At 36.3% G+C, this 18,093-nt stretch overlaps 1 protein-coding gene across 1 annotated transcript in view; it reads left to right on the forward strand.

Annotated features, from left to right (window-relative positions):
* The window catches only part of LOC149776674 (cell division cycle-associated protein 7-like), a 55,122-nt gene that overhangs the window by 16,307 nt on the left and 20,722 nt on the right, over window positions 1–18,093 (forward strand). Inside the window, exons 6-7 of the mRNA XM_089941207.1 lie at window positions 2,364–2,498; window positions 17,907–17,993. Of these exons, the coding sequence (XP_089797333.1) occupies window positions 2,364–2,498; window positions 17,907–17,993 (222 nt within the window). The remainder of the gene's footprint in view (window positions 1–2,363; window positions 2,499–17,906; window positions 17,994–18,093) is intronic.

Here is an 18,093-nt window from a genome sequence, read left to right on the forward strand (position 1 = left end):
ACCTCAGCCGCCCATGATTTTCATACAAAACGCTTTATCCAGAAACATGATCCAACAAATAAAAATATATTGCAGGTAAAAGTTATAACCAGCCTTGTAAAACTTTCAGAGAATCAAAACAGTAGAATAAAAGGAATAAGTATTCAGACTTTTGGCTGTTCTTAGGATAAAAGACTGTAAAGGGTATCAGCTGCATTTATTGGGCATCAGGTGGTGTTGATTGAGTATATTTCACAGCTGGCGAGTTTAATTGCCACCGCCATGTGAAATTAAAAACATCAGGTCGAGTTTAGAGATCTGCTAAGAAGTAGTTGACCTTCATGGTGTTTTTGGAACATTTGAGACCAGGTTTTTTAATCAGAATTGGAGGTCATATATACTTAATTAACATTTTAGTTGAACAAAATGCCTTCACTGCATCAGATCTCATTTCGGAACATTCATTTCTTCAAAGTTGACAATAGTAGTACATACTGTTTCATTATGTCCTACTCAGAATTGGTCAAACTTGTCTAAACATATTGACTGCCTTACTGAGAAACTTTAGTTTTGGCAGGTCTGATACTGGTTACATTATGCCAACTAACAGTAAGAATGGACTTTAGTACAGAATCATGCTAGACTACATATTTTATGCAGTGTAGCTGCTTCTTCCAGGCATGGCAGGCTGAAGCTATGGGGTAGATAGGAAAAAGTCAATTCTAGGGTCAAATTTTGTAATGCATTGGAACCCTGCTATAACGCAATAATTGGGGTTGAAACCCCACGTTGGCACATATATGTGTATGTATAATGTATATGATGAATAGAATATTAACACCTTTTACTATTGTGCCATTGTGGTATGCAGTTCATCAATAATGCATTTACAATATTCAGTAATCTAATATATAGCATGAACAGAGTATTGACACCGTTTACTTGCCATCTAATATTGTACCATGGGGGCTTGTAATTAGTCCATAACACATGTAATTCCATTGCAAAAATTGCATATATATTTAAACTATTCAATAATTTTGTCCTAGATCATTATGTGTCTGAATTCAGTGGGAAAAATTAACAACAAAATTAGGTTTAGAAACATGAAGCACATGTACTGTTCATTATGTTTCAGGGTCTGTGAACAGTGTCAGTACAAATTTCATACTGCTAAAGTTTTCTCGTATGCATTTCTGCATACATTTATCCATTGCAAATTGCCAATAATTAACGCTTGTGTACCTATTTGTTTGAACGACTACAGCAAGAATAATAAACAATCAACGCATGCTTTCAGGGTGCATATAACTTTTACTTCAGATTGTGTGAATATCAGAAAAAAACGTGTGAAAACCACTATACTAATCACTGTGCAAAGCGCAGAGAACGACTTGCATTTGTAAACTTGCTTTTCCATAACGGTAAAATATTTTTATAAAAATAGGAAATTAATAACGAGTTCATAAGCAAACACCCTACACATGTAAAACCCGAGAACTACGTGCAGTAGACCTTCACTGGTCAGAGTCACTTTTATGTACAATGTTTTTATAAAATTTCATACCCTTTCAATTATTAGCTAATAATGTGGACATTATTTACTGGTCAACTTATTGTGTCTAATAACAACACCAAGTCCAGCAAACATGTTGGTGGCTTTTACTTTTTGATGTTTATTAAATTGTAAGAATCTTTTATCAACCACCACATTGTCTGCTGCTTGGTTGTGTATGCAGTTAAAGAAGAAACACATGTCGGCTATTGTTTGAGCAACAATTGTATACAGAATTAATTGAAGACAATCACAAAGATGACTCACTGGCTTTACTCATGGATCAGTAATAAGTAACATATCCGATAATGTTTATTTTGGCATAACACTTTACAAACCTGGTGAAATTGTTAAATTTCAGAAGCTACGCCACAATCATATTAAAATTCATATGCGAACTCTTCCCCAAAATGATAACAAATGTTTTACACACTATTTCTCTTACATGAAAAAAAAAATCCCAGTATGAGAAAAATACTCGTACATGTATTTAAAATTTCATGAACCATGCCACAATCATATTATATTCAAATTCATATGTGATCTCTTCCCCAAAATGATAATACATTTTTTATACACCATTTCACATACTTTAAACAAAAATTGTTTTTCCATGTGTGAATGAATATACAAAATTGTGGGAGCCATGCCACGATTGCGTTATATCCGAATTCACGTTATCATGGGGTGCGTTATGGTGGGGTTGCACTGTAGTAAAATATTTATCACCAACTGGTATTTTCCTATTTTTGTAAGTCAGTATTGAAAATGCATAAAATAATTACTATTGATTAGAATTTTACTCCTTGTGGCTTCATTTGTGTTGCAGGATGAGGAGGACCTGCTTCTTCCTAAACGTGTTCACAGGGTTGACAGAGAGATAAAGGCTGCTGACGAGATTACAGAGGAAGACCTGAATCTAGTAGCAATGTTTGTTAGCGACAAAAAATATGACAGCATTTATGTAAGTAATGTAGTTCCAGTCTCCAGCACTATTGAACAGTAGAGATTATTTTTCTGTAGCAATATAAAAAAAAATTGTAGTACCCTTATATACGTTGCATAATATTTAATGCAACTTGGAAGCTAAGTGTAAAGGTAGTCATTCTAGGTCATATGCTTGTATTATTTATATAGCTATGAAATTGAATTGGAGCTCTCTGTAGGGTTTCAAAAGTGGAAGGTCAGGGCCTTACTTCCTAAATATGGGGACTGATATAGTTCATAGGTTAGCATGACATTCTTATTACTAGAAAGACCTTGATTCAAATCTTGTGCAAACAAGACAGGTTCATCCAGTGTGATGCATCTCTAGGTGATGCTTTTGCTCTGTACATGTTTTTTTACTGGTTCTGAATTTTTTTAATTTCACTTTAATTTCCATTAAAGTTGCAAGACACCACCACCAACCTTTTGGCCCATTACTGAATGCAGTAAGCAGATTAAATACGAGCAAAATAATACACTTTACAGATTATCGCAAATAATTTAAAACTGAAGAAGTATCAGATGGAAATATTGTTAAATAGGCTGATTTAGTGTACATATGCATTCTAGCACAACAGACTATAGTAATTTAATTAGGGAATTATGTTTGCAGTAATTGTGGGGTTCTTTCTCTTACCACATTCAAAATTATTGCACTTTTTGTTGCTAGTTTGAAATAGAGTTTGACAGTTGCCCCTATTGCCCTGGTAAACATTTGTGATTTAGGGCTGTTCCATTAAAACATATACCCCCGGGAGGGGGGGGGAAGGCACTTTCAAATTCAACCAACCCACAACAGAAGCAATTTAAAAGAATTATGATCCACTGTCAGATATGTTTTAATTGAAAAACACTGCCCCCTACAGAAGCATATTTTTTAAACATAATTTCTGGCTATGGGTTAGTGGGCAGTAGAAGCGATTTTAATATTGGGTTGGGGACAGGAGCGATTTAAATGACAGCTGGCAGGAAGTAATCTTTTCAATTCTTATAGATCATATAGTCTACTTCATATTTTTATTTTTATTCATTCATTATAATCAATCATTTGTCCTTTTGTTTGTCTGTCAGCCAAGTATGTCTCTGATACTGTAAAATCATAAATTTTCATGGAGGCTTATTTGTAGATGTCATTGATCAGTCCATTAATACCTACTAATTTAACGTCCATGAATATAGATTTTATAATAGGGATTTCTAATACAGAAATCATGAATTTGTATCCTTGCTAAACTAAACTGTGTTTACTAAAGTGATCACTATGTCTTGCTATTTTTCTTTGTTCTCAGGCATGCTGCTTTTGATTAGAATAATAGTTAAATCTTGTATTGATTTAAATGTGTGGTCAGAGGTTATGATTCCTTATTATTATTTTTTTTAAATAAATGTTTTGGTAAACTTTATAATATATAATACATGATTTGTCTGACGAAAAATACCCATTGATGCCTGTGGAAGTGATGTTGCATTATTTCTGTCTACGTTTACACTATATCATTTACGTTTACATTATATCATTTCTTGTATGAACATCATTTTCAGTTACCGATGTCTTATTTTTATGCCTTGTTGCAAGACTAATATAAAGTTATTTTAAAACAAAATATAGCAAGTCAAACCTTTTTATATCATAAGTTAGAGGGACCCCCGAGTGGCCAAGTGGTCTAATGTGCTCTCCGTTAAGGATCACTGCCATCTCACCTCTGTCTGCTTGTGTTCGAGTCTCGGATTCAGCCAATGTGGACATGTGAGAAAGCTTGTCAGTAGCTTCTCGTGGGTTGGTGGTTCTTTCTGGGGTTTTCCCGGGTTCTTCCTCCACCATTAATACTAGCCGCCATGTATAGCCTATCTTGTGCTGAAAAATGGCGTTAAACCCTTCAACAACAAAAAAAATCGTAAGTTAGATTTTAAAAAATGGATAAAAGTCAAGGAATCATTTTTGTCAACAGCATCATCGTCATCACTGATGGCCTAGCAGTAACATTCTGCACTTTCAATCCAGTTGTCACAGGTTCTATCTCCCACTTCTAGTCTTTCATATGAGACTTATACCTATGGCCTGAGGGGCTTTCATAGGAGAGTGGTATAAGATGCTTGTCTTGTGATACAGATCTGAGAGGCTTCCATAGCAGTGGTTCAAGATGATTGTCATGTGATTACTTGCCTCCAATGTGTAAATGAGAATGTTGCCAGTTACTTGTGGAAAGTCAGTGGTTCTACATAAGTGGTGTTTGGTGTCTCAAAAAGACTTGGATTTTCTTCAGCAGTAAAACTGGCTGCCATATATAGATTCTCTTTATCTGAAAATGGTGTAAAGGCCATAAAGATCTACTGAAACGTGAGATCTCATGTCTAAATGACTTTGGCTGTTGGAGATAATCGTCAAATCAACAGAGGCTTCATGTGCCTAAGTGTACTAAGGTGCTTGCTTTTACATCAATTGCACATCTCACAGGGTGAGTTTGTCACAGATCAACCAGTTTAGGTTGGTGGTCTTTCAGGGTTCTTCCTCCACCTAATATATTGTTTAAAAATATATTAAAAAAACAAATCAAACCAAACTAAATCAACCAACTAATCAACTGTGGCAACAGCAGCAAAGGTACTAGTCAGTCATTTTTGCCACAGCTGTATGAGTTTATAATTTGTGACTCAAGTAATTTTTGTAGACCTTTGATTATCATCAATTATGCCTTTCTGACAGGTACCTTAAAGTCATCATCAGTTGGTACAAGTGGATTTTTCATGGTGAGCATGAGATGGAAAAGTCTTGAGCATTCCTGCATCACACACTGTTTACATTTTATATCACTTAAATTTTCTCATAATGTCCATTGCTCCAACTTGAACTGTTATAACTTATTCAAGCTATATTCACCAATATCTGGAGATATGCATCTGTAATAAATATCTGTAACAAAGTAAGAGAACGCATCAGTGTTTTTCAATGATGCATTTGAATTGAGCAACAACCACAATCAACAAACCAAGAAAAAAATTTATTCACATCTCTCAGGCAGAGGTTGTGTATATTCATAATCTGCCGAAAGGTTTTTAAATTTGCCAAATATTTTTCCAACCATACCGATTCAATGGACATATGACCAGAATGGACAGAAACAGACCAGATGGTTAAAATCGATTTGATACATCTTTTAAGTAGCTAAATTCATATTGGTTTAGTTAACTGTGCACCCTTTACTGTCTTCCTTTTCATGAAATTTCTTACTGAAGCTGAGAAAATAATGTTGCACAATTCAAAATAGAGGCACACCTCTACTCGATAATGTTTTTACTATACTGCTTCATTCCAACCTGTTCTTATGATCTTGTCCCCCCACATAAAGTTTGTCTTGTGTATGATATGTATCAAAATTTCTCACTTACTTTTCCTACAACTATACAAATGTTCTGTGAATATGCATATCAGTGTGAACTGCAATGGGGAGACTAAATCAAGATTGAAAACCTCTACATTTCTAGATGTATTCTGCTTAGAATCCATATTTCTGCACAAAACTCAAGAGCACAGGACTCTCTGTACTAATTCAGTTCCAGCTGTAAGTCTGTCCAAACACCATATTAAAATTCAGTAACGTAAAATTTTGAGTGCTCATGATCAAATTTGTATCAGTATAGACACATCTATGATGGCAGCTTTTGTGAAAAGAAAACCATAACAGCCGCACCATTTTCTGGATCTATACAAATTCAGAATGTGTGCTTTCAATATTGTACCATAGAGTCGGCTGCTGATTTCAGTAATGAGTCGTCCAAACTCGGGTATGTAAAGGGACAGAAATTATGTTAATAAAACAATGTCCCTCACTATTTTTCAGTTACAAGTAGGACAAGCTCTCAAAAGATTGTTTTTACTAAAATCTTACTTTCATTATCAACCATTCAGGAACAGTCAAACCCATATATACTCTTTCTTTATCTTCACTGATTTATAGTACAGTTCTCGTTTTTTCATATCTGTAGGAATGTGAGTCCTTTAACAACTGTTGATGGTTGTAAGCCTTTTTTGACCATGCTGACTGGCCACACTGTAAGATAGTGTTCAAGTAACAAAAATACCATAGGATAACCAGAGCCAAACAAAATCAAATAGTCAAGTTATCTCCCCTGAAGGTATGCTGCCAGGATTTCAGGATTTACTCTAAGTTTTGTGTGTGTGTGATCTCCGATGAGGAAGTGGCGGCGAGAGGAATAGCCATTGTTAAATATCTCCCTAATACTTAAATATCTGCCACTCTTTCTTACTGTTCCATTCTGTTAAGCTCTACTGAAATCAAAATTCACGAGATGTAATCTCAGGTTGTTATTACTGTGATGTCATTGGGCATGGTCACGTCGTTGTGGTGGGGTCTTGGTTGGGATGGCAGAAAGACCATAGGCTTCCTCCATATTTGACAGCTAGTTACGATGTTGTCAAAAGAATTAAAAAATTTCTAACTATTCAATTGGACTTAGATATTTGATTCATAGTCTGTGAACCAGTTCTAAAATCAGTATGTTTATTTTGGAGCTATGTTCCTCCATCACATTCAAGATTTGGATATACCAAAGGTGAAACTAGTGCAGTTACATCCTAAACTACTATCATGGCTACTTCAAATGTTATTTAATGTGAGACTTTAATGCAAGAACTCGTAGCTTCGTTGATTTTTGGGTTAAACAAATTAATTTCTTCTCAAACAACTCAGTTTGGTGCAGATTACTTTGTTTTTTAATGATACGGTGAGAATTCTAGATGTGTAAAACTTGCACAAGAAACAAACATCAGATCAGAAAATTACTATCACTGGGAAAATACTGATAGGAATATACAGAAATAATGACGTGAAAGTGGCAATATGAATGCTAGTTATACAACTTTGCAAAATACATCTTGTACAACTTTCCATTGTTTCTAACAACACTTTGATATAGCAATAATTTCTGCCCACTTTTTACTTTAGTCCCTTGCAAATTAATAGTTTTAAATTTTACAACACTAAGCACATCTGACCTTTTGACAATCACACATTACAAATATTTAGATTGCAAAAAAATATAAGTTACAATTTTATTAAAAGCACTGGTACAAGAAAATAGAAGCTACAATTTTATTAAAAGCACTGGTACCAGTAAGACTAAAGGAGATGGTAAGAAAAAGAAACAGGATAAACAGCCTTTGATCTTGCTGCTCAGCTATTGCAGCATGTTCTTTTGATGTACTCTATAATGGTGATGACTGGGGGGGGGGGGGCTTTCAGCCACTAAATTCTGTCATTGTAAATATCAGCACAGCTAACAGATCAACACATTTTCCCATTGACTGAAGCAGGACTGGCAAGTCTGAATTTACCACCCACCTAAATAAAACTAAATTGGCGTCCAAATACACGTGACTATAAGCGTTTCCGAGACCTCTGTCAGTTTTCACTAATATGAACTCTGCCAAAGATTCAATTCCTTGAATCAGTGCTTTGCTGCCTCTTATGCCAGATTTTTCTCTTCCTTAATGCTGTATTAGGGTTTTAAGTCCAACATTCCCATAGTCTGCTTGTTTAGAAATGGGTATCTTGAATAAATATAACTGGCATATTGTCCATCCAACACATACATCGGACTCACACTCAACATCAATTTTCGGCTCAAAATCACACACTGGTATTTCCAGTGACATTTTCCCAATGTCCAACAGACCGATATACATGAAATTCATTGTCATCATAGCTATCACCAGCCAGTATTTGCCGACTGAAAACGTCTGAAGACAAACCGTGTTGTGATTCAGCCATTTTGGTTTCCTGTGTGGCCCTTTTTTGAAACACGCATTTGTAAAACTTTCATTATGAAAGTAAGGCTAAAACTACCATAAAATGCTTGTTCCAGGACCCAATGATCCAATCAAATTTAGTTTAACAGCCATTCATGTCGAACCGAAGTATCCAGATATCTGGATGTCGCATCAAGCTTTGTGAGACAGCTGTGGCAGCACGAATTAAGTCGCAAAATGCACTTTTAAAGTTAAAAGTTTAATAAAAAAAAATTACATACTGCACAAAGCAGATTTTATTATATCCATGACATTGACAATTTGCTGAACATGAATCACTGGTTTAAAAGTACGTGAATTTGTACAAATTAGGTGCACTCTCGTGTACTGGCATCAGTTTCTGACCCAAAGTTTTATTCACTCTAGACCGCTAGGAGTGGGTTAGATGCAAATTTAAAGATATATTCGGGTTTTTCTTCTGACAACTTCACCAGCGATTTCTCATTTTGTTAACACAACCCACAACAGAAGTGATTTTCTTAACCATCCTTCCACTGTCAGAATTAAAATAGTTTGAAACGCAACCTCCTGCAGAAGTTTTTTATTGAAGTGCCGTCCATGGGGGGATGCATGTTTTACTGGAACGGCCCTTGCATGGAATCACATGTTTTGTCCTTGTGTTATTTTGTGACTTTCATAGTACTCACTGCCATTACTCAAAATATTTCAAACTGAAATTTGTTTTATGGTTGGTTTTTAATATTAGAAAATACCCCTGTATTCTTTTCTCATGTGAAACTTGTAGATTTATTTACTGAGAGTAAAAAAAACGCACGCAAGAACGACGACTGAATTATAAAAAAAACATTTTTGAAAATCATTTGATTCTGCTGATTACAACTTAAAGTGCATTCAGTAACTTGACTTTTAAAAGTCTTTGCATGTTATGATATCTTTATCAAGGGAAATAATTTGTATTTGACAGTAGTAATTACATCGGTTATGCTGTTAAAATTTTACTTAAGCTTGCTTTGTGAAATTGCCAACTCTTAAATTGTGCATGCCAGATGAGTGAAATAAGGTCCACTTGGACATGTTTCTGTCAGTTTGTTTATCCAGCTATTCACTGATTGTTCAACTGAAAAATCATTTACGATATCTCAACGAAATCTGGAATACATATTAGACTAATGGTGCATATGTGCCTTTTGCCATTCACAATTAACTTCATTTTACATACTGAACTGCTTTCATCCACTTTTTGTTTCTGGAGATGCTTATACCATGCGTACATACTTTGTAAAAACAAACTTATTGTGTTTGAAATCTTTGAAAATTCATTCCATTTTGAAACATATTTTGGGTTTGAGATTGAGGGATGTAGATCACTCCATTTCTTGCTGGATTTCGAAGAAATTTGGAATGCAGCCTTTGAACAAGTTTAATTGTCATCATTCCATGCCATCGTGACTGTCTTCCTTTGGTTTCTGCAGCATAACTTCACTAGAGGATGTTAGATTTCAACCCAATATATCATGCACCATTATTTTGTTGACCCAATTTATCCTGCACCATTATTTTGTTGAGACCTTGAATGACATGGTTTTCCAGTATCCCCACTTCATGATTTACACAAGACCTTGGATGATTTGGAATTCCACTATTCCACATCATTATTTACACAAGACATTGAATGATTTAGATTTCCAGTATTCCACGTCATGATTTGCACAAGACCTTGGATGATTTGGAATTCCAGTATTCCACATCATGATTTGCACAAGACTTGAATGATTTGGCTTTCCAGTATTCCACATCAGATGGTGCTGTACAGTTTCATGTCTTGCAATGGGTTAGAATTTTAAGGAAAAAGAATTTCCCTGGATTTCTATACTGGTTATACTGGCTATTTGTATATCTTAGGTATATTTCAAAGAACCTTTCATTTCCTTTATTTTGGTGTATTATTGATGGTGTAATATGGGTTATAGAGTACACAATTTTGCCTTACTCCAGATGTGCACCTTTCAAAAATGTGCTAGCTCCACTTGGTCATTTTCACTTCCTGAAATTCAAAGGTAAATTGTATTAAAAAGAGCAGATAACTTGTTTACATTTTATATATTTAGTAATTCACTCATTGAACTTTCAGAAGTTGGTATTTTCTAGTCTTGCAAAATTCATTTTCCCAATTTTATTGGATACTATGGATAGTGTACTTTAGACTAATTTAGGCTGATTTTTTAGCACAAGGGAGCAGTCATTTTAGTTGGCAGTGTGTTTAGATCATGTACAATTTCCAGAAGTACAATATCCAAAGAAATGTCAGCCACATGACATTAAAGTAGCTCATAGGTATGCCAACATTTGAGACCTTGAATGTTTTTAAATTCCACTGATGCTGCATATGTCCTTGATTTACAGGTATTGTGTCTTCGGATTGCCCATTTTCTTTCCTTTGTGTGTCCCAAAACAAAATTCTTAGCTTTAAGGCAGTGCTTAGCAAACTAAATTGAGCATGTCCCTTCTTAATGAAATCCTCTCTAGCACCTGTTAGATTTAGCACTTCTTGTCATACAACTGAAGAGTTTATGGGATGGTGGTATGTTGTTCATCCATCCATTCATACAAGTTTATTATCACCACTCCTAAACTGCTTGTAGGATTGCTACAAAACTATATACACACACATTAATCTCATAGTCCAGTAGGTAAAAAATTAAAAAGGTGCCATTCTGAAACATTCAGTATGGTCACAACAACAGCCACATTTGTATCACTACTCCATCAGAATGGTTGTTGTTGTTGTGGGGTTTAATGCCATTTTTCAGCACACGATAGGCTATACATGGCGGCCAGTATTAATGGTGGAGGAAGAACCCGGGAAATCCCCAGAAAGCTTTCTCACATACCCACATTCGCTGAATCCGAGACTCGAACCGCCGCAAGACAGAGGTGAGATGGCAGTGATCTGTAACGGAGAGCGCTTTAGACCACTCGGCCACTCAGGGCCCCTCCATCAGAATGGAAAGTCCTATTGGTATTAGGTTGTCACAGAAAGATTTTGTATGATGTCTAGTTGGTCAAAATTGAAATGTGCTAGTCTTATGTCTAGCATGCAAGGGTGCAGAAATTTTGTGAAAATCAAGCTGTCCACAAACAAGCAAATTAAAAAGTTATCCATATAAACGACTCATATGTCCATATTTTCAGAGTTCAAACGAATAGTCAGGACTGTTGACATTTACTTTTTTTAAGCTGAGCCATTTCAGTGCATGCATCGTGGATCTGTGACATGTAAAATATACCTGATATTTCAACTTTTTGCAGAAAAGGTATACTTAGATTTCAGACATGAGAAAATAATAAAGTTTTTGCAAATTTGAGGTAAGTGTTGTCATTTTGTTTAGTCATTATGCTGGCAATTAAATTAAGGAGAAAATAAACTGTGCAAAAAATTAAATGGTCACAAACGCAAGTCAACAGTGATTATTGACGAGCACACTGATCAAAAGCTAAGGCCTGCTTCACTTTTGCTTAGACCTACTGTCCCAAGTTTTATCAAAGACATTGTGCAGAAAGTTTATATGAATTGATTCATGCTCAGACAGGCTTTTACAAGTTTGTGCTTCGAGCTGAGAACTTGGCTGCTTGGCTTTATGCATTAGATGCCTTGTTCCAGGACTTTTGTAAAACCAATATATATTGTGCTTTGCACTTTTTTGGTGTGTTAACAGTGCGTCTCCTTGTGATAACCTGTCCTGCAAATAATCATTTGGTTTGTCTGCAGTTGAGGGGTATCTCTTACATATATTACAAGATGTGATTCTTCAGTCTTCATTGGCCTGGAACCAAGGAAGATCCTGCTGCCAAGAATTTTTGAACTCCCATTTTCTTTTTTTACCATATTTTCTGTCATAGTCAAGTTTACTTTTAGCCCATTTTGTGGGCTTTTCAATAAATATTTCACCATTTGCCCCATGCTTTATAAGAAAACAATCCATCCTGATCCATTCCTGGGAAAATTCATCATTGCATAATAGTTTCAAGGAGTCAGAGCAACAGATTCCTCGCTTAAACCCTACCATCCAGCCACCAAAAGATTTTACCTAAGCCAGTACTGTCAGGTTCTAGTGATTGTTTCTGTCGCAGCTATGGTTGGTTTTACTCTTGAGTGAAAGTTTCAGCACACACTAGTGTTTTATCGACAAATGGCTTCATGCAAGTCATTTGACACATCTGGGCAAAAAACAGCGAGTCTTATTCAAGCCGATGATCAGTCTTCAGTAGTTTTCAAAAATAATTATATTGTTTAAATACACAACAAAAATATTTATGTAATGTGACTAAAGCCAATAAGGCAATTCCCTTGCGGGGGCCCCGAGTGGCCGAGTGGTCTAAAGCGCTCTTCGTTACGGATCACTGCCATCTCACCTCTGTCTGCGGTGGTTCGAGTCTAAGATTCAGCCAATGTGGGCATGTGAGAAAGCTTGCCAGTAGCTTCTCGTGGGTCGGTGGTTCTTTCCGGGCTTTTCCGGGTTCTTCCTCCACCATTAATACTGGCCACCATGTATAGCCTATCGTGTGCTGAAAAATGGCGTTAAACCCCACAACAACAACAACAACAACAGCAATTCCCTTGCCAGAAGCATCTGAACATTCTGTACTTGTTAAAAATCTTGTTGATGATTTCATGTCATCAGAAATAATCTGAGCTCATATGACAAGCCATTTATTGTTGGCTATGTCAGTGCTTTCATCTGCCACTGTTGTCACAAATGACGAATTTTGCAGGCTATCCTCAATAACATTTGATAGGCTCTCCAGTACTCTGAACAGAAAGTAGCCAAGTCATACTGAATGTTGGAATTCTTAAAAGTGCCAATGGCATTCATTTTTTCAGCCGTATAATCGTGTATTAAATTAGGAAGAGATCTGTATTTCAGAAAAAGAATGTCTTCTACACTCTGCCAATGTACACACAGAAGTAGCACTTTCACTGCTATGTCTAGTTTGTAAAACTGCATTAAAGTCTGCCTGGTGTTGTGGACCTTCAATCAGCAGTTTGTGTTCTGGTAACCAAGCATGCCTTGCCAGTGTGCTGTTCTGAAAGTTTATTTTTGTACACATTTTGTCATGGAGTTTTATTTTTAGCCTGTGTACATATATGGGAAAACATAAAGGCATCTTTACTGTTACATTCTTCACTAGACTTAACTTTTTGAAAATGTAGCCAGCTGTGTTTTCAACTATTGCTGCAAAAATTTTTACGTTTTCTCTTATGAGTAACTGGTACCTCATCTTTAGATGATGAGGGCTCCACTGGCTCAATACCAATAATTTTATTGACAGCCATTAGTAAAAAAAAAATAAGGGTTGAGGGGGCCCCGAGTGGCAGAGTGGTCTAAAGCACTCTCTGTTACGGATTACTCCCATCTCTCACCTTGGTCTATGTAGGTTCGAGTCTCAGATTCAGCCAATGTTGGTATGTGAGAAAGCTTGCCAGTAGCTTCTCGTGGGTAGGTGGTTCTTTCAGTTTGGGGGGGGGTCTGGATTCTTCCTCCACTATTAATACCGGCCACCCTGTATAGCAATGTGGTAGAAATGATCATTTCAATTTTTTTTTGCCTTGGATGCCATTTGCAGTTGAATGCTGATAGTATCTTGGAACAGTGCAATGCATAAAATTGAGCAAATGGAAACTGATGCTTCGTTGCGTGACAAGGATATGCATGCAGTAATAGTTCCTCGTGAGAATCACTTTAAAATCTGGTGGGTTTTTTCTGCCTCTTGTGTGTGGTGATTATACAGTTTTAACATCCTGTTCGGATGCAAGAGGTCATGGGTTCGATCACAGCTCGAGTCATACCAGAGACTTGCAAAAATGGTACTAACAGCTGCCTCCCTTTGTGCTCAGCCATTAAGAGGTTAGTGTTAGGGACTGGTCGGCCTGGTGTCAGGATAATTTGACTGGGTGGGACATCATGCTATATGTCTGCAGCATGATGCCCCAGTACTGGACATCATGCTATATGTCTGCAGCATGATGCCCCAGTACTAGACATCATTATAAACTGTCACACTGCAGACATCGTAGTGATATAACTGAATTTTTTTTAAAAGTTATGTTAAAAATCCAAATCACACAAACACTAACATCCTGTTGCTACAAATAATGTGAGAGTTACAAGTGAGATAAGATCAGCTCCAGGCTCCACACTCACCTGTAACGCTATGTATTATAACATCAGCAAAGAAACATGTTTTCCATGTTTGGCAGAGTTGTAATCTAGCCAATAAAGTAGTTACAGCAAAACTTGATTTTGTGTTAATCAGCAAAACATAACATTGGGGTTCGTCAATTTATGTTTAGCTGCCAACCCTCACGAATTTGGCGAGAATTTCACGACTTTTTCACGGATTCATACTGCAATCCAAAAATTCATGAATTCTCCAATTCGCAATTATTATAAATCTTTAATAAAATAACTGATTTCCCATTAAGCGCTAGTCGTGATATTGACAGTTGCTGAAATGGTCCGGTACTGCTGGTAGCGATATTAGTAGAACTACAGCCAGTTGGTACAATTGGCCTGAAAGCAAGCATTTTAACCTATTTTAATCTATATGTATAAGAGTAGTTTTACAAATGCTTTTGAGAGAAACTGGGGCCTAACCGGAATTTTGCTCAGCGCATGCGTCACCAGCACTGATTTTAGTTACCGTTCGGCATTGCATGTAAGATCTTGAAAATGTCTTCACCACCATGGAAAAAGAAATGTATTTCTAAAAAAGTGAAGTTTAATTTGGAATATATCAAAATGTGGCTGTGCATTCTGCCATTGAACATTGATATACATCATGCTTTTTGCACACAGTGTGCCACAAATTTTAGTATTGGGCATGGTGGCAGAGACAATGTGAGGAAGCACATTGGTTGCAATAATCACATAGAACTTGGGAAAATTAAGAATTTGCTGATTTCAGCTCTATAATATTTTAAGCCATCGGCAGAAGACCTGCAAGCTACCAATGCTGAAGCGTTATCTGTGAGTTTTCTTGTTGAACACAATCTACATTTATCAGCTGGAGACTATGCTAAACATTTGTTCCAACAAATATTCCCAGACTCTAAGATCACTTCCAAATTTTCCTGTGGAAGAACAAAAAGTACTGCAGCTCCTGCGCATTCCTCACGGCAACATTGACAGCGAAAGAGTATTTTGTCTAGTGAGGAGAAATAAGACAAACTTTGGGGCCTCCTTAGCTGCAAAAAATTTGTCAGCAATTTTAGTCCCCAAGATCAACCAGCAGGCAAAAGTCTGAACTGTTTAGAAAACAAATTTACGATCAAGCAGTTGAAGTTCAAACCTGCCACAGTATCATGTCTTGATAAATAATCACAAGAACAAGTGTAGTTTATGAATACCGTAATAAATAGAAATGCAGGTATATTTCTGCATATATATAGTGTTTTAGTTTTATATTGCGATCTTGATAAAGTGTAGTATTGATGGTCAGAGTGGATGGAGTTATTCTTACGGTATTTTTCATCAGTTCATGTCTAAATTCACTCATTTTTATCCCTATTTTCACTAATTGTGAGCCTGGAAAGTTGGCAGCTGTGATTTCTGTATCAGCAATGATTTTTAGACCAAATCTTTGTTTTTATGTTAATCAGCAAAGAATAACATTGGGGTGCGTCAATTTACGTACCGTCAACAACTTTTTTGCGTCAAATTGGAAAAGTCTGCGTATTTGACGCATGGGTAGATAAAACACTGTCATTATTGTACTCACTTGTAAGTAATAATGACACTTGTGTAAACATCACTCTACATGTACTGCCTTTTCAAGTTATAGACCACAGTTTACTTGTACTTGGACAAGTAACCTTGCAAATTTACTCATCTGAAAGAACAAATTTCTGACTTGGACAATACGGCCAGTGGATTTCTCTAACCTTAGAATGGCTGCCAGATGAATACGTGGTCATGTCATGTGTGCATGGGTTTTCTCACAAAGGCTTATTATGATATCTAGTTGTGCTTAAAAAATGCTGATCTGATGTACAATATTGTAGCATACCTATTTACCCCTATGGATTCTCCATATTTTGTATGGATGAAACCTGAAAAATATGATGGATCTTTATGGTAAGACTATGGAAAATGGCAGAATCAGCAAAAAAATACATCTTAACGTTTTGTTCCACTTTGAGAATTATTTTTGGTTAAAAACATTATTTGATCATTGTCAGAGAAATGGCTATTCAATGGGTCCTGCTCAAACCTTAAGTCGGCTGCAGACATCAAAGGGAGCAATTGACATTTGTGTTTGAAAACAGGGTATCAACTACATGTGGAAACAAAATTGGAAAAAGTCAAAAAGTCCAGTACTAGCCAGAAGTTTCTAAAGATTTGTACAGATATTGGTAATTTATAAAACAGTTTTACAAAGGATTTCATTGTTATCTGTGGTGTGTGTTAATTGGATTTTTTTGCCACATATAGTGGTAGAAACGACATAAAGAGACGTGTTGAGTGCAAATCCCACTTGGAATGGGCCGAAATGATACATTCCTCGTTCTTTAAGGTACAATGTCTGACTGTGGAAATGAACATTATCAGTGTTGAAGTGATGATAAATCAGCTGTTGGTGAAGTTACAACTGATTGGGATTTAAAGACAGTATTTCCAGACAGAAGAGGATTTAAACTTTTTAAGAATATAGTTAGAACAGGTAGAGTGATGCTGTTTTTAGGGGAAAAGACGCTTCTTGGTAAAAGAAACGGATTATTATCTATTTTGTCCTTGTAATTCAAGACAAGAAATGTATATGTGGATGAAGATTTTGTTGTTGTTGTAGGGTTTAACGCCATTTTTCAGCACACGATAGGCTATACATGGTGGCCAGTAATAATGGTGGATGAAGAAACCGAGAAAACCCCTGAAAGAACCACCGACCCACGAGAAGCTACTGGCAAGCTTTCTCACATACCCACATTGGTTGAATCCGAGACTCAAATCCACACTGACAGAGGTGAGATGGCAGTGATCCGTAACAGAGAGCGCTGTAGACCACTCTGGCCCCGATGAAGATTTTGAACATTGGTGCCACATGCGACCATCTGTAGAATCTGGTTATGGTTATTCTTGAATGGTTTTTATACTTGCTTGGTAAAATTCCATGTTATGGTTTTGACTTTGTTAGAATGGATGGTTTTTATACTTGCTTGGTAAAATTCCATGTTATGTTTTTGACTTCGTTAGAATGGATGGTTTTTATACTTGCTAGGTAAAATTCCATGTTATGGTTTTGACTTTGTTAGAATGGATGGTTTTTATACTTGCTTGGTAAAATTCCATGTTACGGTTTGACTTTGTTAAAATGGATGGTTTTTATACTTGCTTGGTAAAATTCCATGTTATGGTTTTGACTTTGTTAGAATGGATGGTTTTTATACTTGCTAGGTAATATTCCTGCCATGTTCCATGTTATGATTTTGAATTTGTTAGAACACTGCATGCCACCAAATTGGTCCAGTTCATGCCAAATTACCAGGGTTCAACTGTGTGTAACTTTTGAAGACTTTTGTTAAATTGTTTCCTATTGCAGGGTACCACTTGTCATCAGTGTCGACAGAAAACAGATGACATGAAGACAGTCTGCAGATCTGGAAATTGCTTTGGAGTGCGAGGCCAGGTGGGGTATAATTATACACTGGTAACATTTTAAGTCGGACATTTCTCGGAGTGAAATAATTTGATTCTCAGTACCTACATTCTACAAACATTTTGATTGC

This window comes from Sinohyriopsis cumingii, chromosome 18 (genome assembly GCF_028554795.1).
Source record: "Sinohyriopsis cumingii isolate HCF-2022 chromosome 18, ASM2855479v2, whole genome shotgun sequence".
Classification (NCBI taxonomy): Eukaryota; Metazoa; Mollusca; class Bivalvia; order Unionida; family Unionidae; genus Sinohyriopsis; species Sinohyriopsis cumingii.